This window comes from Ammospiza nelsoni, chromosome 17, assembly GCF_027579445.1.
Source record: "Ammospiza nelsoni isolate bAmmNel1 chromosome 17, bAmmNel1.pri, whole genome shotgun sequence".
Classification (NCBI taxonomy): Eukaryota; Metazoa; Chordata; class Aves; order Passeriformes; family Passerellidae; genus Ammospiza; species Ammospiza nelsoni.
In genome coordinates this window covers 6,930,949-6,956,000 of record NC_080649.1, presented here as the reverse complement: position 1 = coordinate 6,956,000, position 25,052 = coordinate 6,930,949, and the positions used below count along the sequence as shown (strand labels likewise).

At 39.2% G+C, this 25,052-nt stretch overlaps 2 protein-coding genes across 5 annotated transcripts in view; one reads left to right on the top strand and one right to left on the bottom strand.

Moving 5' to 3' along the window:
• Positions 1-13,485, top strand: part of CYTH3 (cytohesin 3) — a 45,706-nt gene extending 32,221 nt beyond the window's left edge. For both annotated transcript variants that reach the window (XM_059484231.1, XM_059484230.1), the window contains 8 exons: positions 479-559; positions 2,610-2,722; positions 3,779-3,927; positions 4,695-4,806; positions 11,896-11,972; positions 12,054-12,125; positions 12,259-12,413; positions 13,034-13,485. In XM_059484231.1, coding sequence (XP_059340214.1) covers positions 479-559; positions 2,610-2,722; positions 3,779-3,927; positions 4,695-4,806; positions 11,896-11,972; positions 12,054-12,125; positions 12,259-12,413; positions 13,034-13,106 — 832 coding nt within the window. In that variant the 3' untranslated portion in view covers positions 13,107-13,485. The remainder of the gene's footprint in view (positions 1-478; positions 560-2,609; positions 2,723-3,778; positions 3,928-4,694; positions 4,807-11,895; positions 11,973-12,053; positions 12,126-12,258; positions 12,414-13,033) is intronic.
• Positions 13,486-17,445: 3,960 nt separating this feature from the next.
• USP42 (ubiquitin specific peptidase 42) overlaps positions 17,446-25,052 on the bottom strand; it is an 18,440-nt gene continuing 10,833 nt past the window's right edge. For 2 of the 3 annotated variants that reach the window (XM_059484682.1, XM_059484683.1), the window contains exons 13-17: positions 24,173-24,901; positions 23,721-23,806; positions 21,597-23,093; positions 20,829-21,121; positions 17,446-18,613 (exon numbers count right to left, since the gene is read on the bottom strand). In XM_059484682.1, the coding sequence (XP_059340665.1) occupies positions 18,573-18,613; positions 20,829-21,121; positions 21,597-23,093; positions 23,721-23,806; positions 24,173-24,901 (2,646 nt within the window). In that variant the 3' untranslated portion in view covers positions 17,446-18,572. Of the gene's footprint in view, positions 18,614-20,828; positions 21,122-21,192; positions 23,094-23,720; positions 23,807-24,172; positions 24,902-25,052 lie in introns of those variants that run through there. The other variant, XM_059484684.1, reaches the window with a different exon arrangement.

Genomic DNA, 25,052 nt, shown 5'->3' with positions numbered 1-25,052 from the left:
TTCTGTTCTTAGAGTGGAAAAAGGATAGTTAATTGTATGTTGTATGGCTAGAGAAATTAGTCTTACATTAGCCATTGTTTTAAGAATTCATGACAATTTCTGCAAAAGGCTTTTTACTGATTGAATTTCTCAGGTATCCTCCTATGTCAAGGAGATAGAGTAATAATAAATGTGAAGTACAGTAGAGTGATAATAAATGTGAAGCAAAGAAGGCAAGGCTATTTTTAGGTCATTTAAATAAGCAGTTCTAAAATACGTTCAAATGTACTGGCTTTTGCTAACCTACCAGCAAAAATGGGCAAAGTACTAGTGTTAAACATGAAAATACCTTTCAAAAAAAGTGTAGATTATTTCTGATGGCTTTATTTGATCAGTGTGAGTGTTTATTTCCTTATTTGTTTTCAGAAGCAAATCGAGATAACTAACAAGTCTTTAAAGGTCAGAATTGTAATTGTCTGTTTCTGTTTTTCTTTCATAGAGATGAATTTAATATTAAAGTTCTTCAGGCTTTTGTTGAACTCCATGAGTTCGCTGATCTCAATCTTGTACAAGCCTTAAGGTGAGTAAATTCTTTCTGTTTTTTGACTTGAGCTTCCTCTATCAAATTGCATGTTTATATGAGTCACTGTGTTGATTTATCCGTCAGCAAGCTGCTGTACAGCTCAGCACAACTGTACAAATTACTGTGCAAGTGAGCAGAGACAGCTCTGTTTAACCCTTCTGACTGCTTGTGTGTGTGCTGCCCTTGAGGGTGAAAACTCCTGGTTATTCCAGGTTATTTTCAAATAAAAACAACTGAAACAGCTGTTAATCCTCCGTGTGCCTGCCCATATGTGGACATTTGAAGACCTGTTTTATATCTTAGCACAGAGATAGGCTAAAAAAGAAATAAACTCTTTACTTAAGTAATTTTCTTCCTCCTTTTACTCCACCTCAACTTGTCCTTCTGGGCAGGGAGGGGGAGAAATCCACTGATCCATGCTCTCACTGATCATGTTCAATCACAGAGAGGTAAACTTTGAAACAAGTGATTTCCTTCTGCTTGCCTCAGTTTCCTACTTGTCATGTGAAAGAGAGTGTGATATCTTAGTTTGTTTTCTTCCCTTGCTACATGAACAATTCCCTTGATTTATCTGGGATGCTTGCGTACAGTGACCTTGTGAGATCCCTTCTCATCTTGTTGAAAATCTGTAACAGATTGATCAAATTAGGTTGACTTAGACAGTTCTGCCTGTTTTTTTGCCCCAAGTGACTCCCTCCTGACACCAGATAAATGGAAATGTCCGTGTGATCTTTGTTTCTGGTGCAGTGCCTTGTGATGTGGAGTCAGAACAGCTTTGCTATGGTTGAGTGATGTGGTGATGATAACTTGAGCTGCCTGAGGCTTGGGCCAAAGAAGCTTTTCTGTGGCTGCTGAAGCTTGTCTGGGAAGCTTCGTATTCCTGTCTCTTTTTACCCAGTTTGATGTTAGGTTTGACTTTATTCTTCCTTAGCAGCTGCTACTATTAAATGTTTGTATTTTGGTAGCTTACAAAATTGGTGATCTGGGTTGGAACCTTGCACGAGGTGAGTAAAAGACAGTACATAGAGCTGACAAGCTAAAGATGGCCTGTGACACTTGAATATAATGTCCTAAAATGAAAACCAATGAAGACAGGAATAAAGGGTTGTTATATTGGCATCCAATGTACAGGGAATAGTGAGAACTTGTTTTGCATGGCAGAGCATGTAACTTTGCTGGTTTAGATCCTGGTTTAATTCAGATAAATCTTTTGCTAAGAGATAAAAGGATAAATTATGAAATTCATTGGAACATTTTAGTGCCTCAGTGTGGCAAAATAAATTTGTGAAGACTTCTGTCCTGTATGCATTCCAGTGTACCTCTATGTAGAAATAATAAGTTACAAAAGTAAACTCTGTATTTCAGTTTATGCTGCTAAGCAGCAGCAAGATCTGCTGCATATATTCCAGAATTACTGAAATGATGACACAAGTTGTTCTTTTTAAGGCCTAGGTCTGATTCTTTAGGGTGAGCTTACAGTAGACAGGCAGCACCTCTCTAAGCAGTGGGGTTTTCTTCTTGTTGTTACTATTTTTAGAAGGTTTTGTATGAATTTAAGTAAATATGTTAAGTCTTTCTATATTCCTTGTTTCTCTCTCCTTACACCAGAAGTATTTTGTATGATGTGTCTTTTTACATTGTGAATAAAGTCTAGCTGACTGTTCATTGCTTTTTGTAGCCAGGAAACCCAAGGAGGATTGAACTCATTTTTTCCCCCCATAGCATTCTCATGGCAAAAATGGGATGCATACAGAAAATTGTTTACTAGTCTGGAAAAGAGAGAGAGCCTCAGAATATGAACTGCCATATTATCTTGCCTGATAGCATGCAGTGTTGCTGGCTGAGTTACTGGGCTAGCCATCTGTGCATGTTGCTTTATAATAGCTCCTGACTTGTGTGTTGAGAGATTGAGAACATATTTCTAGGACATTCTATATAGACAATGCTGATTTTTTTTTTCTTTTTCTGTTTGTTTCGGATTATTTGTAATAAAAACCTGATATATAAATACTGGAATGAGTCTAATAACTATTCTTCCCCTTTTTAGGCAGTTTCTGTGGAGCTTCAGACTCCCAGGAGAGGCTCAAAAAATTGACCGTATGATGGAAGCTTTTGCTTCACGCTATTGCCTTTGTAACCCAGGAGTCTTCCAGTCTACAGGTCAGTCACAGGAAACCACAGGAGTTCCTAAGTACTTGTGTGATCCAAATATAATTTTTTTATATATGTTTGCGTGTGTATGTGTGTTCTTCTGCATCTGATGCAAAGATGGAAGTTAGGGATAAAATAATGTGTGAAATGAGAAATACCTGAGAAATGAGAAAATGTGACTGACTAATCCAGGAGGTGCAAGCCTATGGTCAGAATGCATTTTTATTTATAAAACATCACAGAACTGCACAGAATGCTCTGGCATTGCTGTTCTGTTTGGCTCTATACACAAATAGATTGCTCTTGATCACTTAATTTAAGGAACAGATAGGATGGGAAGAGGTTGGTGTAAAGCAGGTCTGTAACAGCTAGAGAGGAAAATAGCTACTGATAACAAACTGCTGAAGATGCAGGCACATTTTCCCTCTCTGTAGCAGGTTTTCATCCTGCTTTTTCTTACACAGAATCTTGTACTTGAATTCTGGGAGAATTTGCTATAATCATAACCATGTCAAGAGGCATGATAAGATTTCCTTTGTCATCTTCTGATATTATCCAGTAGTGTAGCTGCCTCCTGTATGCCAGGGAATTGAATCAATGTCATTTTCAGTCTTGTTAAATGCAGTCAGAATATTACTTTGAAGAGACCATTCTTGCTCTTTGGAGAGATCTTTGGAAGTACTTTGAGTAGGAGGAGGCTGATGGACCAGGTTTATTATAGCATCCACCACTATGATTTAGGCAAAATCTGTGCAGAGAACATTTTTCCCAACTCTTAAGCGTTTCAGCTGAAATGTTAATTTAAGGTGATAGCAATAAGCATAAGAGTTTAAATTTTTTTTATTCCCATACAGATTTTCTTGTTTTTTGTTTGAATTGTAACAAATTTTTTTTTCTTCTTGGGCTGATTTCAAGAGCTTAAGGATTTTATACTTTTATGTACAGTGTTCAGGAATTTTTGACTGTTTCTTTTCCTTTATCAGTCAGGATGAGCTGTACACTAATTTTACAGGTTTGTACACACAACACATGGGAAGATAAACCCTTTTTCAAATCTGATTTCAGATACATGTTATGTGCTTTCATTTGCCATTATTATGTTGAACACCAGCCTGCACAACCACAACGTGCGAGATAAACCCACGGTGGAGAGGTTTATCTCCATGAATCGTGGAATTAATGAAGGTGGAGACCTTCCAGAGGAATTGCTGAGGGTAAGTTGGGCTGGCTAGGACAAAGCCTGGCTTTGTGTTTTTAATAGCAGACTTAAAAGTGTGCACAACAGTTCTCAGGCAGATTTGTCAAGGGAGGGCAAAAGAACATTTTCTGGCATGTGTAACCATTTGAGTAGCTGAAAGAAGCATTTTTTGTTATTCACAGTACTTTGAGCTAGTTCTGCCTATATCCAACCTTTTGTTGAGAACAGGCTGTTTCAGAGAAAATGCTCTGTGTATCTCTCAGTAGTTTGCCTATGACAAAATTCTTGTGGAATTGGGTGCTTATGAAAAAAGTAGCATTTCTATAAAAAAAATCATAAAAATTATTTTTTCTTTATTGCCTCTCATTTTCCCCACATTTTATGAAGCTCCCTCCTTGAGAAATCAGTAGAAATAACTGCTGTAAGACAGTGTTATGGGCTACACCATTTTATGAAAACCCAGATTCATTTGCCAAAACTTGTTCTAAATGAAGCTGATCTTGAAACCTTCAAAATACCAAATGCTGAAGTTAAAATAAAAATGTCATTGCTAGGAGTGCTTAAGAAATTTGTACTGAAGAGAGACTTGTGTACACATGAAGTAGTTTAGAATCAAATTTTATCAAAGTAGTAAACAAAGACAGACGGGGGTGGTCCAGAATTTTATGGACAATATTTCCTGTGCTTTTTATACTAATAGTCTGAGAAGCAGTAAGATATCCTGGTTGCATTTTCTGTTAAGACATTTATTAATGAGGTCTTTTTCCTCTTTTATTTTTCTAGAATTTATATGAAAGTATTAAGAATGAGCCATTTAAAATTCCAGAGGATGATGGAAATGATCTAACGCATACATTTTTTAATCCAGATAGAGAAGGTTGGCTGCTGAAATTAGGTTAGTCACAAGGGCAGTTCTGCTGCTGTGTGTTTGTTCATTGTTAGCATGTTTGCTGCTCTGTGTCTTCCTGCTTTCTTGTGAAGGTAACAGGTTTCACTTTGTATTTAAAAATGTATGAACCAAAATAAGTAGCTCCTTTACGTCTGAAGGCTGTTGCTTCTTATTTTGCATACCCAAATTAGCAATCAGGTTCAAACTTCGGAGTTTTATTTCTGAGATCTGAGAAATAAAAACTCGTGGACAAAAAGGAAACACCACATGGTATTTACCACATGCTGTGACTGATAAATAACAACTGAGTCTCCATAAGGTCATTTCAGAAAACTGTGTGTGATGTTTCAACACAGTTTTCTGTGTACAAAAAAAGGATTTCTCTTCAAATAGTTATTTTTGTATGTCTTTATTTTTCCATATTATTTGTGAGTTTCTCTTGGTTTGGTTTTGGCTATGATTTTTTAATGAGTGGTTTAAATGTGCCTTCTTGTTTTCCTTATGGCCTATGACCTATCACCTTTCTGTTCTGTGACTGGCTGTCTCTGCTTATTCTGCATTAGGAGGTACGTATCTGATTGCTTTCCAGTCCCCTCTTCTTCAGTTGCTCATTCTTTTATTTTCTTCCTCCTTCCTCAAGGATTTTTCTTTTTTTCTTTTCTTTTTTTTTAATCAGATTCGTTGTAGCATTTTGCTTTTTCACTCAGTGTCACTAACAGTGTCATCAGTGGTGCTCTGAGGGACTGGCATGTCAGTGTCTGACTCACATGCAGGTGTGTTCTGCAAAAGAAGAAAGCATTTACATGCAAAGCAGAAAAATAAGGATGACTTCAGCACACTTTTATCATTCATGGAAGATCATAACAAGGAAAGAATAATCTCTGCTGAGAGTAAACAACATGTCTTACTCTGTCATGAAGTTTCAGAGTGTTTTTGTTACTTGTTAATCAATGATAATAGGTTATTGAAAGATTGATTACACTTGAACTACATATTTATAAAAGCTGTTCTTTTTCCTGCTTGTTTTCCTTTTAAAATATTTAGCTTATCTACACATTTAGCTTATTTAACAGTCTTAAATGAGCTTCAGATTTAGGGTTGCAGAAACCTCAGGTAGTTCAGTCTCCTAGCACTGTAAGATGCCTTTATTTTTACAGACTTGTAAAGTTGATGGGATTCACTTTTTTGCTTGGCCTTAGGGATTTTTTTCCCTATATAAAGGAGACTGACACATTGTTTTAGGAGTTGTTTTCAAGACAATAAATTTTTTAAATTTAAACACCAGCACACGCTTGCCTAGCTAGAGACAGCTGTTGGCCACTTTAATGTGTTGAAGTGGAAGGAACTTTGCACTTGGAGAATGGTGACTGAAGTGTGGAAATTGATGTGTGCTGGGGTGCACATGGGAAGGATGGTGAAGGTCAAGCCTGGATAGAGCCATAGGCCACAGTGCTGATTGCACCTGGAACTTGGTGGTCATGCTGGTGCTGGAAGGAAATGGATGTGAAAAGGAAGCATTTGGAATTCATTCACATGCTCCCCAGTGTCCAATTCTGACCTCTGTGCTACAGATGCTGTGGAGCTCCTTTTCTAACTACAAAGAAGCAAAGTGTTGCTTTTTGACCTGTATTGGCTTAGCTAGCACAATGTCAAACATGACCTTGCAGCTTTTCTCTATTTAGTAGCATGAGATGATGGTTAACAGAAAAGCCTTTCAAGCTGCTGTAGGTGGAATGTGCTTTTGGAGGAGAGGTCGAGTGTAAGGCCAGGCTGTGCCTGTTGCTGTTGCCAGTGCTCCCTCATGAACTTACACATAATGGGAGTGCAGGCAAGTGTGAGTGTGTCTAGAGGAGTGACAACATCCTCTGTGGAAGAAACTGCCCATAAAAGAGATCTAATAAAAAATAGAGGAACAAAGAAATTGAGGAAGTGATGACTGAAAGTAAGTGAGAGCTGCCAGGAACTTCTGCACAGTCTGTCTGTGGTGCAGTCAATAAACCACAGGTCAGGACTGAAAACTCTGTCTGAGTGTGCAGTGTGCAGGATGCAGATGAGGCACAGTGCACAGAAACCCAGTAGTAAAAGGGTGTGTGAAGCAGAAGGGTGTTACACGTAACACTCCCACGGTATGAGGGTTATTTGAATAAAGAAATGAAACGTGTCCAGAAGCCTCCGGTGAATCAGCCTGGGAATGCCTGGAGCTGCCTTCTGTGAAAGACTGCATTTTTTCCACAGACACAGACTGGTACAGACTAATACACTGCTAGTTTAGATGCAATGACCAGAAATAAACCTGACATTTTTTTCTTAATTTTTTTCCCTTTTATTTCTTTCCTCTCCTTCAAGTTTCCTATTTGCTAGGAGTCTTAAACTGTATGTTCAGAGTGCTGTCTCAATCCACATCATTTGCATTTTTACAGTCCTTTCTCTTGGGAAGCACTTCTTGTGAAATGGGTGTGGTTTCCTTCAGTTCTAGAGGCTTCTGATACTAAAAACTTGTGTATTGTTGAAATGCTTAGGAGACAAACTCCTGTATGAGGGTTTAAGTGCTCAGTTGTGATAAAACATAGAAGATAGAAAATTTTTATATAAAACTATAAACATGACTAAGACTACTTGCAGACTCTGAGTATATCAAGACAGTATTTTGTATCTGGTGTTTCTCATAGTCAGCTCTTCCCATTTATGTAGTTGTGCCTCTTTTTTTAGTATTCCATCCCTTACTGTATTGATTTTTCTCTGGGCAGAAGATAGATATTGTGCAACTTTAATATATTGTAGAATTCATCTGTCCAAGAGACACTAATCTGGGTTTTAGAAGGCTGGGAGGGTACAGAAGGCTTTTGGAGAGTTTGCTGCTCTGAATTGTTCAGAGGTGACTGTGTTAAGTCCGAATGCCAAACCTGGCAGCCAGACAGCAATTCTGGTTTTATCTATCTAGACTTAGCCAGTGCCTTTAAATAGACATCTTTATCTTGGTAGGCCTAAATTATCATTCAGTTCTGCATCGTTTGAAGCATGGTGTAATGAAAATGAATGCAGCAAGTTAAAAACTGAAAGCTGCTGAATGCTAGTGAGTGCTCCTTGGAGCAGCTTGATACACTGTGAGCCTTCAGACTTTTCTACATAATGAATGGTGTAGATAACATGAAATTTTCTACCATCCACTCTAAAGTATTTTGAAATTGTTGCCTATGCTCTCTTTGCTAATGCCCAAGTTAGAACTGTTGTGCCAGGAAGGTGTTTCCTTACCTTAAACAGCTTCTCTTGGCCAATTGCTTGGTTTGTGTAATATTTTCTTCTAGTTAGTTAGAGGGAAACTTTGACATTATTCCCCCAAACTGGAGAGGAAATGATTTCAGCCAGACACATGAGTGTTTTAATTTTTTCTGCCAGTCAGGCGGTTACGGAGTGCTTGGAGAGGGTCCAGGAGCTTCACATCCGGGCCTGTCCCGCCAGCGGTGCTTGTTCCAGCACATCTGGCCTTGGGAGGATGTTGTTCCTCCTCCCTGATCTGGCTGGGAGAGCAGGGCTGTTCATCAGGTACAGGAACTCGGGGCCTTCCTGTACCTGCCTGCCCCTTGTGGGGACTGAGACTCTTCCAGGGTCAGGAATCACTGCTGTGCTCAAGGGAAAATGCTTCTTAAAAGAAAGCCAAGCTTTGATCCAACCAACTGTGTGGTTGCTGAGTCTGTTCTGTCTGGTGCTATCTAAATGAACTCAGGAGAAAAAAAAAAAACATTTTTGGTGTGTGCATCTCTCAGCTCTAAAGTTTTTAATATAAATGACCTGAAGATTTGAGTAGAACTTTGTAACTTTAGATACCTTGCTGCCTTTAGCCTTAAGGCCTTTTTTACTTTGGAGATTAATGTTTCGTTAAGTCCTTGCCAGTTATTTTTCCCTTTATTATAGATGATTTATTTTGCCTTGTTGCCTAGTTTATTCTTTCCCCAGAGTTTAAAAAAAAATCCTCTGTTGAGTTACAAAGGTGAAGAGGATTTCTGTTCCTGTTTCTATACATTTTCCCTTGTAGCCTTTTCTTGTAGTTTACTTACATTTCCACCTACTATGGAAGATACTTTGCTTCTATATTTCATTATTTGAGATGTCTGTGCATTTTTGTAATCAGCATGATCTTTCAGAAGTATGTCACTTATCTCTCCATTTCTGAAATGTTTATGGATTCATACCCTGGTTTTCTTGATCCTCTTCTGCTAACTTAATTCCTTCCAGCCTTAATCTTTAAAAGGCTGGGAGCTGGAATAACAGATGAAGTATGGCACTAAACCCTCTGTTGTTGCTTTGTGAGCCTACAGCAATCTCAGCCAAGGACAAGAATGTTTTGTTATCACGTGTTTTTACCTATTAATCTCATGTGCAGTTTAGAGGCCACAGTGCCTTATCAGCCACCTGCTTGAGCTGCAGCCCATTGTAAAGGTATATTAAACACATGTGATGTGGTGACCCCTGCAAAATTTGATTAGTACAGATTAGATTTTGAGCTTTATTAGAGTTTCTGTGCTGTTGACAGCTGAAACTCAGTAATGGGATGACAGAGACTTATATGTGAAAGTAGTTCCTTATCCCACCAAAAAATCCTGCCTAACTGCTTTCTTTTTTTTTTTTTTTTTTTTTTTTTTTTCTCTTTGGAAGAGTAACTGATAGCTTGGTGCAGCAGGGGCTTAAGGTCTATTTCAATGACTCCCATGAGTGCTGTAACCCAGTGAGCTACTGGCTGTTTTAGGAGAAGGGAGCAGTAAGAGGGATGTTGATGGAAATACATAATCATCTTTGAGGTTTCCCTGGAACTGGGCAATGTTTCATGACAAAAGCTTCCTCAAAACTGCAGCATGATTACAGAAGGTTTCAAGTTTGAAAAGTCTGGCTTTTCCAGAGAGAGTGGATGTTGTCAGGAAAACATTCAGCAAACTCAACTGCTGTTTACTGCTTGGCAATTCATGTTGTTCTGGGAGTGTATGTTTTAGGTCTGTTGTTTCTTTCTTAAATTATAAACAGGTCTTCTTTTAAATATATGGTTATTACTAATTTTTTATTGTGTTTTGACTTCATATCACATTTAATGAGAAATGCCTTTGTTCACTTCAGTCTGCTCTGTGCTAGTAACCTCTTTCCCTGTCGGATTCATTCTCTCTCCTCCTGAATTATTTTCCTGCTAGCACTGGGCAAGCCATGACCTCTGATAGCTGATATTACCTGTTAGCCTGAAAAAAACAGGGTGTTTTAGGGTCATAAAAGCGTTAAGTGATGTTAATCTGCTAACCTTGGAGAGCAGAAGGTGACTGGGGGTGCTGGCAGGGGTGCTGGGCTGTGTGAGAGCGAGTCACGTTGGGAGCTGCAGGGAGTGCCCTGCTCCCTGTGATTCCATTGGGCTGGAGTTCATCAAACCAGGCCCAAACGCTTCCTGATACCTGAGCCAGCTCTCGGGCAAGGCGCTGGGGATTTTTCTGGTGACTCACGTGCCAGTTTGAACATCTCTGCAGTGTTTGTTTAAGGAGCTGTCACAGTGGTTGTACTAAAATTCAATTCTTCCCTCACTGTCTCCAGTTCACTCAACCATTCATTGTGTCACGGCTTCTGCATCTTGCACATTTTTGCCTTCACTTATTTCACCACACCTGCTTGCAGATTAAATTTTTCTTAAGATATGAGTGCATCTGGTGGAAACAAGTTTATTGAGTACACTTAATGTTGCAGTGTGTTATTTTAGGACTGGGTTATTGTGGAGGTTGTGAAAAGTAGCAAAAGGAAGGTACAATGTACAGCACACTTGGTCTGCAGTGCAAATATGCAGTGGATTGGTATCAAGAAATGTCATGATATCCCTAGAATTGTTCTTTAATTTGAGTTGGATTTCTATATTAAACAAAAACCCAGCTATCTTAAGCACAACAAAAAGATAAAAAAATACGCTTATATCTTAAATTTGATTATATGACTTGGATTAAACTGGGTATCTTGTGTGTATTGATGGTGCTCTTTTAGGCACAGGTGTTCAGTAGCAAGATCAACTCTTTTGAAATGTTGGCTTAATGAAATTAAATCACTGCTGAATGGATGATGCACAGGTGGTGACATAATCCTGAAGTCACATAACTATGGTGGATCTAAACCTTTAATAACATATGCTTGCTCTATCTACAATTGGCTTTCTTGGAAGTGAATTTTAAAACAACGTAATGTGGGAAGCCAAGTGTGTTCTGAAGCAGCCCTTGGCAGAAACACAACTGAGAGGGCCAGAACAATGCTGTTGTTTCTAAAAAGAAACTGTTCCCTGCAGGGTGACATTAGCAGGTGTAAGGAAGAGGAACTCTGTGGTTGCTGTTGTCTAAACTGTCAATGAAGGAAAAATTGGCATTTTTGGAGCAGTAGCTATTTCTTCTGTCACGTGTACTCAATGATATATTAACCCATGAAAAGAAAATGTTTTTAAAATACTGAAAGATGACATATTAGTAAATATGGTATATTTTGGCATAGGATTTGCTTCTCATCACATTTGTTCTGTTAATGTTTCTGAGCACCTAACGCACTTGATATTAAATCTGAAAGTAGAGACAGGTTCTTAACCACATCTTTGCTGATGAGTGGAGTGACAGGAAGGTGATAAAAAGCCCTTTAATTTTATTGATGGGACCCTTTCCTTGCCCAGGACAAGCTGTTGGGGGGTTTCTCCTGTTGCAGGGATGCAGTTGCTGGTTCTGCAGCCGGTGCTGCTGTGGGTGTCAGAGCAGCCCAGGCTGGCCTCACTCACCCCCAGCAGCAAGGGCAGGGTCCTGCCCTGTGCAGAACTGGAATTTTTGGTGCAATGAGCACATGTGAAGGCCTGGACAGAGGGAGCAGGTCTGGCCACTCACTGCTGCCCATGGCTCTCGTGGCTGATGGCACCTCCATAGTTGATGCTGCCTCAGGACAAGTTGCAGTAACTTCCTTTAACCTCACTCATCTGTGCCTGATCCATTTACCATTAAGCAATTAAACCACACTTTGAAAAATAAGAACTTAATTATTTCCTTGCCCATTGTTGAAGCCCTGACAGCAGCACATGTTTAATTCTGGAATCCCTTTTGTTTGTAGGGGGAAGAGTAAAAACATGGAAACGGAGATGGTTTATTCTGACTGATAATTGCCTGTATTACTTTGAATACACAACAGTGAGTATATATCATGGTGAATTTTCTTTATAATCAAGATTTATGAGTAGCTAACAATGTGATATTTTCCTGATTTTTTAGGACAAAGAACCTAGAGGAATTATTCCATTAGAAAATCTTAGCATAAGAGAAGTGGAAGACCCTAGAAAACCAGTAAGACAGTTTCAAATTTATTTTTTAAATGAAGATGAGTAAACCATATGGAACTTAATTGTACTGTTAAATGAATTTATTTGTCAGTTTTGTTTTGTTCTTTTAAATTTATTACTTCATTTCTACCCTCCAGAACTGCTTTGAGCTCTACAACCCCAGTCACAAAGGTCAGGTAATCAAAGCGTGCAAAACCGAAGCTGACGGCAGAGTGGTGGAGGGCAACCATGTCGTGTACAGAATATCTGCTCCCACCCCAGAGGAGAAGGAGGAGTGGATTAAATCTATCAAGTGAGTTTGAAGTCTGAAATATCTTTCAGAAATGAAGTGTAAGCTCTTTTCAGAGCGTGATATGAAGAGAATCTGTTGTAACTTGTTGGAAGAACTCTGATGTGGCAATGTCCTCGAGGACTAACAGTGAGCTCTCTGGGGTTGGTGGATCAAGATTCAAATCTGTTACTGTGTGGTCCTAAGGAAATTCTGCTGCTAACTCAGATGAGGAGAATATGGATTTGTTGTTCTATGCAAGTGTAAAATATTGTGTGAATTGTCTTTAGACCTAATTCTATTGGATTCTTGCTTCACCTAATAATTAACTTTAGTGACATGTATCTTAAGCATGTTCACAAGCAGCTTTAAACTTCCACAGCTTGACTTTATGTTGGAAGGTTTCTAAGCAGATCCACACTTTAAATAAATAATAGTCAGGATGTGAAGGTGTGAGCTCTGAACACAGTGGAATAGACCCTTGTGCTGAAGAAATAGTTGTGGTGCTTAGCAGTCAGCCATCCATCTTAAGAGTGTGGAGTCATCCACAAGGAAGAGAGAACAAAAGTTTTAGTTTTTGCAGCTATTGAAATAGTTAATGGGTATTTGTTAACCAAACTGATGATTCCTTTTTTCTCTTCTAGAGCAAGTATCAGCAGGGATCCCTTTTATGATATGCTGGCAACAAGGAAAAGAAGAATTGCAAATAAGAAATAGAACATGAACAGCAACTTGTGACCTGCATCAACCTATAACTGAACAAACTGTGGAGTGATAGAAGAAATTGGACAAACTAAATGAAGACAACTGTAAATTTTATATATATATATATATACACATATATATATATACACATTTTACTATGGCATAAAAACTTGGCAGAACTTTTCAGGGTAAATAGTTACTGGTATATAATTTGAAGTAAGCTTCAATTCCCAGAGAATTATTATATTGGAACTTAATTCAGCTGAACACATGGAAGCCTTGTTTTCACTTAGATTAGTGACAACTCCAGTTTACTTGGGTTGGGAGGGAAGGAGTGCAGGCCTAACACTAAAATGTCCTTACCTGTTACCTGAGCACATTTCCCATAAAAGAAGGAGTTTTATAATTACTTTTGAGTTCTCACTTGAGTGCAGCACCAGCAGTGGAGCACAGCATGACCTGGCACTGCATTTTCCCTGTATTTTCCTGTAAGCAGAAACCTCACAGTCCCAGTGGCAGTTTTCAGTCGTGTGTGTTTCACAGGAAGAGCTGAGTGCAGCTTTCATTCAGGATTCCTCTCCTACCTTCATGGAAATAGCTTTCTTTAGAAACACAGTGACTGGCAGCTCAGTGGGCACCTCGTGGTGCCAGAGGGTTTGTCAGTGAGCACTGAAATGCAAATACAGGCAGGGCCCAGCAGCAGAGGTTTGAGGCTGTGGCCATGCCATGAAGTACCAGATGTGGTCTGGTGTTTGCCAGCTGGCTAAAGCTCATTCCTGTCTGCTCATACACTCACAGCAAACACTAAGGTCTAATGACTCGTTTAATCTGCTTTTTCTATAGTAACTTCCTTCTTATGTTTGAGATGCTGTGGTTTGATTAATTAACACTAAGTTGCTACTAAAGGAGTGAGATAACAGAGCTTGTGTGACTTCAGGCCTTGCATGTGAAAACACCCCCAGATAATTTCACATGCATTCAATGTTTTTAAAGGGAAAAGCCAGGAAGGTGAACTGTAAAATGTCCCTGTAAAATGCAGCCCTAGAGAGTGAAGCAAGGAGGATTCATTCCTTTGCTTGATAACAAACTTTGGACATAGAGAGTTTGTGCAAGTTTATACAAGTTCAGTATTTTTATTGCATTCTTAAAGGTGATTTTCAGATTTGTGCTACAGCAGTTGGAATTGAAAAAAATAGACATTTTTACTAAAAATAAAGTATTGATTGCCTGGTGCAGCTAGAATTCCCCACAGGCATGTGTCTCTGGTTTTGAAACCTGTGAAGGTCCTACTGCTGGGTCTTTCAGGAACACAACTGGTGCAGCAGATTTTACTCCAGTGCTTTTCTGTTGATAGCACACATATTGTTCTTAAGGTAAAACCCCTAATTCCACAACAGGGCAAAAAGTGGGAGCTTTTGACTCTACTGCTTCTGTTACTACTCAGTTTTTCCCAAACTTGTTGAACCTGAGTCCTGCCTATTGTGCCAGTGGATGTGTTGGAGACCCAAAATGTTCCAGCAGCTTTGCTTGTTGGTCACAGGAGCACCTTTGGCTCTGTTGTGGGGAGATGTGCTGCACTGGCAAACCCACAGACTTACCAAGGTGATCTGTCTGAAATCTCCTTTGAACTTAAGGGAGAGTCTGTTTCACTGTTCTGTCTTACTGATTTGCCTTGTTTTGCATGGAGTGTCAGCCTTGTGAGTGTTTTGCTTTATTGCATGTTTGCAAAAGAGGCTGAGAGGAAAAGAACAAAGTAAATTTTCCTACATTTTAGATTTTCCCCAGGGTGTGTGGAATTGCTGGGGTGAATGTTTAAATCTTAGTGCTTCCAAAGGAGTAAAACTCAACCAGAGGAGGTAGAATCCTTGAGTAAGTGTCAGTGTGGGGATATCTTTTCTTAATGGAACACATTTAAACTCTTCATAGAAATTAATTGTGTGTCCTGTGTTTGCAAAGCAGCACAATGATGGAGCTGCTGCCAGCACTTGTTTTGAGTCTTCTGTTCTGCAGTGACATTTTGTTTTCAAGCACTGCATACATCAAGTCTTAGCTTTGGACAAGTAGATTTGTAATGCAAATAGTGACAAGCCAAATCAGTGGTACTAGTGAGCACAGAGGTGAAAGGCAGCAAATTCAGTATTTCTGGAGAAATGTGAGATTACAAAAGCATTAATAAGCCATGAAGCACTTTTGTATCAATTTTTATTTTCTGAAATACCACCTTTGAGGAAATCTATTTATTTAACCAGGTGAGGATGTCTGTCTATAAGCATGAAGGAAAGGCCTTGACAGTTCATTTCCTGTATTTAGTTTGAAGTTCTTATATCCAGCAGAAATAATTATTTAGAGTAACATGTAACTGAGGATATTATAGCAGGAAATATTTTATTTCTTGGCATTGAAATGCATCATCTTAAACGGCTACTTGTGGTGCTCAGTGTATCTATTTAATTTACCAAAGCTAATGGAATAGCATTTTTTGTGTGTTAATATTTGATTTCAAATGTTCTTTGTAACAGTATTAACAGGGAGTGAAACTGGCCCAAAATTTCCACTGGCCACGGGGCCAGTAAAACAAAGTGGCTTGTGAAAATTTTGGCCATATCAGGTACTATCCACGAGAGTGAAGAAAAATCTCTCAACCTTTCCCTTTTTTATTGGGCTTCAAGTCCAGGGGTGGCTACTGAAAGTGGCTGCTTGGTGGCATAAAGCAGGATCTGTTACAGTTTGGCCATGCTGAGGAAAAGTCCTCTGGGGACAACAGATTCTCCCTTCCTGTGGCACTGAAACTTGAGGAATTCTTGAGCTCTTTGCTTTTGGCCCTGCCCTCTACAACTGCAGGGCAGGGAGAGCCATGGTGCCAGTGCAGCTGGGAGGGAACTGAACTTAAGCTCAGCTGGACTGACTTAAATTTTACAATATTCTGACAAAATAAGCTCTGCATCACTTAGCATTTTGAACCATTTTAAACTGGTACAAAACGGAACCTTTATAAAGTGAGCAGCATTTATAATGCTTCATATATAAAAAAAACTGCATATTTTTAAGATTTATTACATATCTATGTAGATATGCTTGCTGGAAAAGCTAGGTCTGTTGTAGACCAGATACTACAAATTGAGACTTGTGGCTTACCAGTTTCATTTCTATATTTTCTTGGAAAATGTTTCTAGCTAGAGTTTAAATATAAAATGTAAATACTGTACAGGTATGTATTGATATGAGTATTACATCGTGTATACAAGTGATTTGCATGACAAATATTCTGTATCAATCATTGTTATAACGGTGATGTTCCTATGTAAAGCCACTGCAATATTAATGTTTTCATTTATCATTAAGACCTGTTGCTTAAATCTGTCAATTTTCTCAAAAATAAAGTGTGAAACTGTACTGTCTCCTCATTTACCAGGAATACATGGGAGGCAATAGCTGACTCTTAAGAGGTTAAGGTTTAATTTTACAACTGCTCTTGTAAGTAAAAGGCTTCTTTTCCCTACCCTTAGGCACAGTAATTTAAATTATCAGGTTTCATTTTTTTCAGAGAAAAACCCTTCCACTGCAAAATGTTTCAGTGAAGTGTGTTACCACATGAGTGTGACTCCAGTAAAAGGAGGTTTCCCTTGAGAGCCACCCTAAATTGAGGTATTTTATTTTGTCAGTTCCCTGCCAGGAGTTAGTCAGATGTGAGGGGGAAGCGGATCTCTGCTCCTGGAGTGATTAATTAGTTTCCTCAATTAGCAATTAGAAACAGGTGCTGCTCTCACAGCTCTGGGGCAGTGACACCCAGTGCCCTCCCTGCTCCAGAGCCACGGGGCAGCACAGCAGCCACACAAACTCCTCTCAGACACTTCTGCTGGAGTCACTCATCACACAAAGGACAGGACACCAAACCTTGGAGCCAGAGGTCAAGGGAGGACAAAAAAGCCAGATACAGGACAGGAATGTTGGTTACTTTGCCATGTCACTTTATGTAAGTCACATAACTGTTGCCATAGGAACATTATGCAGGTACATTATGCTTTGGCTTGATGGTGTTCTCCATGTACCAAAAGATTACTTTTAAGTATTTAGTGAGATGTTAACCTTGCTCTTTTTTGCTTTTTTTCCTGTTAGTTTTGGTTTTGTGGGTTATTCTGTTTATTGTCATACACAATACCAAGCTCCTGCTGAGCTCCCAGCCTGGTGCCTGGCTGGGGAAGCTTTAAGTTCAGAGAAGCCTTCAGCATCCTTGTCCAGCCAGCTGCAGTCCCAGTTACTGATTTTCTTCTCTGGCTCCCACCAACAGCATCTTCTCCCCTACACTGAGAGGAAGTTGTGACTTCTCCAGTGTCAAACACACTCTGCCAGCTGTCAGCTCCCATGACACAGTGCATGTTAAATAACTCAAGTAAAACTCAAGTAAAAATCCATTTTAACTTTGCTGTATTTATATACTATATAAATTTTACATGCTATATATTTACAGTGGGGCAAGTGCTTTTTATCTTTAAAAAAACAAAGATCAAACTTTAGACATCTCTGAACAACACAGCTTGTATAAACCAGACAGATTATTCAGATGAACTGTATTTAATACAGGTTCCCCACTCATCTCCTGATGCAGGACCAGTGAATAATAAGTGCATCACAGTTTGATAGCATTTAATAATAAAAATAAAAATCACAGTATGAATTTGTCTGTAACTAGACACTTTAGAGAGACAAAACAGACAACTGAGACTTAAGACAAATGACAGTATATTAAGAAAATGTAATAAAAACATATGGAACAATATACAAATAGTCTTGAGAGATACATTCAGAACTGCATATTTGTTGTTTCACAATGTCGAAAACCAGAAGATTTTCTTCAGATCTTGAATATAACTCAAATGTGAAGTAAATTAGTTTCTAGTGTCAGACCACAGAAAAAAAAAATGAAGCTCTTGCAAAACTTGTGAAGTTTTAAATAAGTCTTTAAATTAAATATACAGACTGTCAGTTGCAACTTTTATAATTCCTGGTCGCTCTTGCACCAGATGTCTTAACTTGGAGTAACATTACATGAATAACATAAAGTCAACCTGAGTCTGTAATTAAGCAGCATTTGAGATGGTCTATTCCAGGGCATTATCTCAGCTCAGTGAGATATTTATGTGGTAATTTACAATGTTCAGCAGTTGTAAAAAGTTTTCACCCTTTTGGATTAGAAGTATATTTTAAAAAAGAAAGTCTCAAGTTAAAAACTAAAAAAAAGTTCTTATATGGTAAAATTCTGTACAGAAATGTTAAGCACCACTTATGACTGGATTTTGTCTTGATGGTAATTGATAATAAATCTTAAGTTTTGATGGTCAGTATTGGTAATGTCAGGTTTGAAGGTAAGAAGTCGTTGAAGGTAAGAAGTCGTTGGTTGTGATGGTGAGAAGTTGTTGGTTTTGAAGGTGAAGGGTTGGTGGGGGTGGTGGTCAGAAGTCCTTGGGGTTGGTGGTGGGTTCAGTCTGAGTATTGAAGGCTTTCATCACTCAGCTCCACATCTGAAAGGCAAAAGGAAACCAGGTCAGTCCTGCTGTGACATTTAACATTAAACTGTCTCAGGGGTTTGATTTCTAAAAGACAAAGCTCAAAGCTGCCCCAGCTCCATCTGCTCCCTCAGGACAGGATCCAGCTGCTCCCCAGTTCTGGGCTAAGGCTGCAGGGCCATACAGAGCCTTAGGACAGAGCCACCTGCTCTAACAGCAAGTGCTGGACCTTGGCTGGATCAAATGTAATTGAAGTTCTGCCTAGAAAGCAGCATTGTTTTAGTAACAATCTTGTGGTCAGGCTGACCAAATTGAACCCACAAGGGCAGAGCCTTCAGAAGCTTGCTGGAGAGAACATGTAGGAATGTAGGAAAGAACTGCTTCAAAGCTGCTCCTCCCCCTCTCCTGTATAAACTTGGCTGAAAAAACAACTTCTCACTAGCTGTTTTCATCCTTTATTTATTCAAAATAACAGGAGTTGGGTGAAAAGGCACAACCTCACAATTCCTCAGTGGCTCCTTGCCTGTCCCTACCTTGAGACATTCAGTATTCTAAAAACACAAAGCAGATGTTATCCAACAGAGAATACTACTTGAGACCCACTTAAAAAAAAAAGAAAAAAGAAAAAACCCCTGACACTCCAGAAGATGGAGCTAATTAACATCCATGGACTTGAGGAAATACTAAAAATCCCAACACTTAAACTGCTTTTGGCAGCCCTGGTCTCCCCCTGGGGTCGTTCAGCTCCTTCTCCTTCCTGCTCGGCCCCGCAGCCTCAGTGCCCTGCCCTGAGCAAGGAGACTCAGATCAATGAATTCCTCACCAAAGCTGCTTTGGAAAACCCGAGTTTGCCACCTGCTGGCCACAGAATCACCAAGGCCAAACCACGGCTGAGCACAAGCATTTTATTCTGTTTAGTTCCTGATTCGGCAGCTAGAACAGACCCTGTCAGTGCAATAAGGGTTATTTTGGACATGAGTATTAAAAAAGAAGCCTCCTTTTACACCATTAGGATTTGAAAGACCTCAATTCAGTTCTTAATTTCTTCTCATTAAACAATAATGGGTGAACAATCAGCTTCCCTCCACTCTAATTTTAGGATAGAACTTTTGGTTATCTGTGTCTTAAAATACAATCAGTTTTCCACAAATGCACTTCTCCTTTGCCGTGAGCAAACTTTTCAGTGCAAGAATTCAGTGCACTAATTGTGGCAATCTGCCTAAGTGTGGAAACCCCATGAAAAGGACTTTAATTTTCCAGAATTTCAAGATCAAACTTCTCCAATTTTTTTGTGTGCTATATTGACAGTTTCAACATGACTAGAAATGAACAGGACTGTCACTGACCATTAACCCAATTTTTAAACTATAGGTATAAAATGTAGACAATTTAACAATTAAACTTGCTTTTGGATAGTGAGCTGTCTTCTTCACTTATCTTTGAGTAAAATAGTTAGGGGATTGTTTTGCTTTTCTATTAAAATAGATCAGTAATTGGAACTGGTTTGTGTCAGATAACAGGCATTTAATAAGGTTTTATTTCTATAATAAACACTTCTGTTCAGCAAAAATTTCATGGGAAATGTTGTCAAGTTTGATTTTAGATGTTGAATTTGTTGCAGTGTGCAATCATCTTCATTGCGTAATTTTAGAGCTAATTAAACTAATTAATTTATCTACTGCAAGCCCAAGTTGAGATTATGACAAGCAACAGCTGAGAGCTCAGTGTAAATTTAGTCAGGCACACAAATTCATATTTGGGTTTTTTGTAAGAAGCACCAGACAGACTTTTTCAAATACCAAAAATGGAGAAAGAGCTGTTTCCTCAGCCCACTTCTATGTATTGTTAAGCCTATACTAACAGAAAAATCCCACAACTGAATAAAACAATAGCAGGAATTTAACACTCTCCAGGTGTTAAATTGTGAAGTGTCCTCTGGAGGTTTGACAGCTGTGCTTAGAAGGCAGAGCTACACCTGGACCAACAATATTTCAGTATTATCACCAACTCCTGTTATTCTGAGTGAGCATCCTCCACTGTTTCTATGCTATGAACAACTGAATGTAGTATTTTATTCAAATTATAGAATGGTTTGGGTTGAAACGGGATCTTAAAGATCATCTACTTCCAACCCCCTGCCACGATGCTGTTTGGAAGCTGTGCTAAAACCCAGGGATTTCATCAGCCAAGCATTTAAAGGTGTTTATAACAGCCAGGAGTCCTGCCTTACCTCTGACATACTCAGTGGATGCCATGGAGCTGTATTTCTTGCTGTCACCTGCACCAGAAGGCTTCTCTTCCTTGTAGGGTTGTTTACTGCCCTGGTTTCTGTATTGCTCACATAAATGGTCATCTGGAGGACGGGATTCTTCCTTCTTCTCCCATGTTTTCTTCTGGAAACGAGGATCTAAATATTCCAATAAGTCTTTCAGTTTCCTGTCGTGCTTCTTCTTTTTCTTCTTTTTCTTATGTTTGCGATTGTCATTGTCAAAGTGGAGCACAGAGCAATCCAAATCATAAAGTCTGAAGGAAACATGCAAGTTAAAAATGGAAAAACAGATGTGGCACTTGATGTATATATGAAATGTTATTTATTTACCACAGGTGACGACTTGCAGAGTGTCTGCTACTTTGTGGTACTTTCTGCATATCTAAGTTAATTTAGATGCAGCAATCTTAAGCCCTCAGAATGAAGGACAAGAGGTCATGGTTTGTACACAAATTGTTAACAGGCATATGGGGAATTAAAAAAAAAAATTAAAATTGTAACCTAATCAAGAACGGTGTGCAGATGTTATTCTGTCTACATTGTCCAGCTCTAGTGTTCTAACACAATTCAGCAACATCTTTCCTATCTTCTCTTGGCCAACCTAACAACATGATCCCGTCACATTATGACAGATAAGTTACTTAGAAACAATGAAAAAAAGGCAGACATGAAAAATACCCAGAAAATAATTAGGAAAAAATTGCTGATTATGCTGGAATCCTTGCTTACTTGTAATCCTTCTCTCGATGTTTATCTTTGGACTTCTTTTTCTTCTTGACCTTCTTATACTTTTTGATTCTTTGGTCATCTGTCTTTCGGCATTTCTTTTCTACGTCACTTCCACTTTCTTCTTGGTGGGAGTATTTTCTTTTGCCATTTCTTAGCTTTTCTTTTTCATTTTCCCGGGAAGAGTCCTCGAAGCTGGAGTGAGCTGAGCCTGCTGGAAGCGCGTGCCTCTCACGGGAGTATTTTTCCGAGTGCTGCTGAGGTACTGAGCAGTGGTGGAAGTTTGCTCTGTGGCTGCTGAAGTGATGCACATCCTCCTCTCGGGAGAGTGTGCTGTGAGCCCATCTGCTTTTGCAGTGATAATCCTTGTGTGACCTGCTGTAAGCTTGGCTCAGTTTGTCATAGTCTTTATCACAATGAGAGGACCTCCTCTCCCTACCATCCCTTGTTCCATGGGAGGAATAATAATCATTGTAGTACCTGCATTTGTCCCATCTCCGTGATTCATCTTGATAGTATCTTTCCCTAATCCAGGGTCTGTCTCCTTTGGAATAATAATACCTACTCCTGTCTGGGTCTGTCCTTTCTCTGCTTCGGGATCTGTAGCGAGAGTATTTTCCTGAGCTCCTGCCGTTACTGGGACTGTTCCTTTCGTTGTGGGAGGATCTGTACTTGCTCTCACTGCAATACTCCTGCTTGTGACGGCTTTGCTTGTTTGTTTCCATGCTGTGAGAGCTCCTCCTCCTCTGGGAATGATCATCTGGTTTGTTTCTGGTTTGCCTCTCCTTCTCCTCAGTGTCCGAGCTTTCTCTCTTCCTCCGGTAGTGCTCTTTGTCAGTTCTTTTAGAGTCATGGATTTTTTTCTTATTTTTTCTCATATGTTTATCATCATCTTCACATGTTTTATTACTCAGTCCCTCATCTGCTCTAGAAAATTGACTTTCCAATACTTTATCCAGCTTTGTAATAGAAGAGTCATTAACAGGTGGTACCTCTACATAGTTATTAGAAATGTCCTTTGTATCTTGGCATTTATCTGGAATATCTAGAGATGCAAGTTTTTTAGAACTACATTCAATGTCAGGCTTTATAAAGGAAATTTGCCCTAATTTCTCTTTGCTCTCAGGAGATCCTTTGATGTACAAAGGATTTTCTTTTGAAATGAGTTCAGGTTCTTTTGATCTTCTTAGTTTGTCTTTATCTCTGATGTCTTCAGATTCACACTGCCCAAGGAATTCACCTTCAGTATCCAAGGATTTTTTCCTAACCTTGTGCTGACCATTGATATTGAGATGTGCATTATCAGCTTTTGTTATAATACTTTCAGCAACTTCTTCTTTGGTAAAAATGGTTTCAGAATCTGATTGAGTAAAAAGTTTCTCAACCTCACAGCTAAAGTTGGAAGGAACCTTCCTGGATTCTTCATAGGCAAATAGTGCTTCCATCACTACAGTATCTGTAACTCCATCATTGTCAGAAGACTTCTGAGGTCCAGAGACACTGCACAAAAATAAAATCATATTTTTAACTTGAAAAAAAATCCATCTAAAGATGTTAGGAGTAAAATCTCCTAAAAAAAAAAAAAGTTGCTAATGCAAAATTCTGAAAGACATTGACTTTAGAAAACCATTCTTACACCCCCCTCAGTTCCCATGGAAAGTTTTTCTTCTCTCAGTTCTGCTGGTCTTGCCTTAAAAAACCCATCCCAAACACATCCAACTCCTTCACTTGCAGCTCTGAATCTCATCAATAGCCAGAACAACTGTATTTGCTCTTTCCCCACTTAGAAAAAAGGTAAACACAGAGATTTCCTATTCTCCCAGGTGAGAGAGCAGATTGTGGGAATTTACATTCACTCATCCTAGGATGAAAAAAGGGAAAGAGGAATAGAAAAAGTATTCCAGACAATGAAAGAAAAATGTAAAAACATCCTGTGAAAGTTTTACAGGAGGCATCTGCCTGTATTTAGTATCAGGATAATGTGTGCCCAGTGCTGATGTTTGCAATACCAGATATACAGTGTGGAATTCCCTGTACTGATGTAAATATTTTTAAGTATTATTTAAGATGGATAAAATAGTAATAAACTTGTATGAAATCTTGTTTTAATCAGTGCAGTCACTTTACCTCTTTTCCTCTGACAAGCTGTTCAACTGGCTGTACGTAAGAGATTCTAAGATACCTTGAGGATCTGGTGACAAATCTTTAGGCATCTACAATTAAAACACAGAAGTTAACAAAGAGAAAAAATGCTATTTTTAGTAAAAAACCACTGCTGACAAACTTCCAACATTACATGTTACACAAGATCACAGAGATACCTGCACTCTTCCCACTTGACATGTCAGCCCCCTCCTCCCAAAAATGTATTTTATGAAACTTATGAAGTATTATCTCCCTGAACTTCTCTTATGTTGACATATTTCATGTTAGCTCAGCTCTGCAAATTCAGTGGGATAATAACACAAAGGGTTAGAATAAAATCTGTGCTTATGTTTTCTTGGTATTCCACATTGTAGTGCCCATGAATATTGAACATATCATAGCTGAGAAAGTGCAGATGAACAAATGTAACTCACCGCTTCAAGCACTCCGTTTGCCTTAGAGAAGAAAATCTCAGAAGGTTTAACGGGTTGGACTTGGCAAGTGGAATCATCAAGTTTCAGTCCATTTTCTTTATATTCATTATCTAAACTAATAGCACCATTTAGGGAATCAATTTTTGGCAGCTCATGCTGGGATCTTTCTTCAGCATTCTGACAGGATGAATGGGAATTATGCAATGTACGGACCACCTTCCCAATCAGAATCCCATTGGAAGAGATGACATTGCAATGCCTTTTGAACAAGCCCTTTGACTCCTCGGGTTTTCCTGAAGGCTCTGCACCGTAAGGGACCATGCTGTCAGAACAGAGCTTGGGGTTTCCATTCACTGCTGGCTCAACAAAGATTTCATCAGGAACCTCCTGCTTGGAGACATTAGTAGCAACTGACACTGTGGAGAGGTTTGAGGTAGGCTCTGCTGCAGAAGAGTTCGTAATTGTGGCTGAAGGAAGGGGCTTCAGATCCTCCTCCTCCACAGCGCTGCCGGGGCACTCGGCCTGCGGCGCCGCCTGCCGCGGGGGCAGCTTGTTGTGAATACTGATGGTGATCTTCTGGGCCTTGGAAGGGTCTGCCATTGACGGCCTGGAAATGGCCCAGTTCTGAACACAAGCTGTTGGTGGAGCTGAAGAAGGCCTTTTCACAGCAACACCAACAGTACTGGGATCTTCTTTCAAGGGTCCATTTCCATTTAAACGACTTGAACTCTGGATTTGAAGAGATTGTAAGATGGACATGTTCAAACACACAGCACTGGAAGTTTTACAACATTAAATTCTCATGCTAAATTGTACTACAGACTGCCTCAATACCCAAGAAGAAACCTCATCTTCCTCCCAATACACACGCACATCCAAT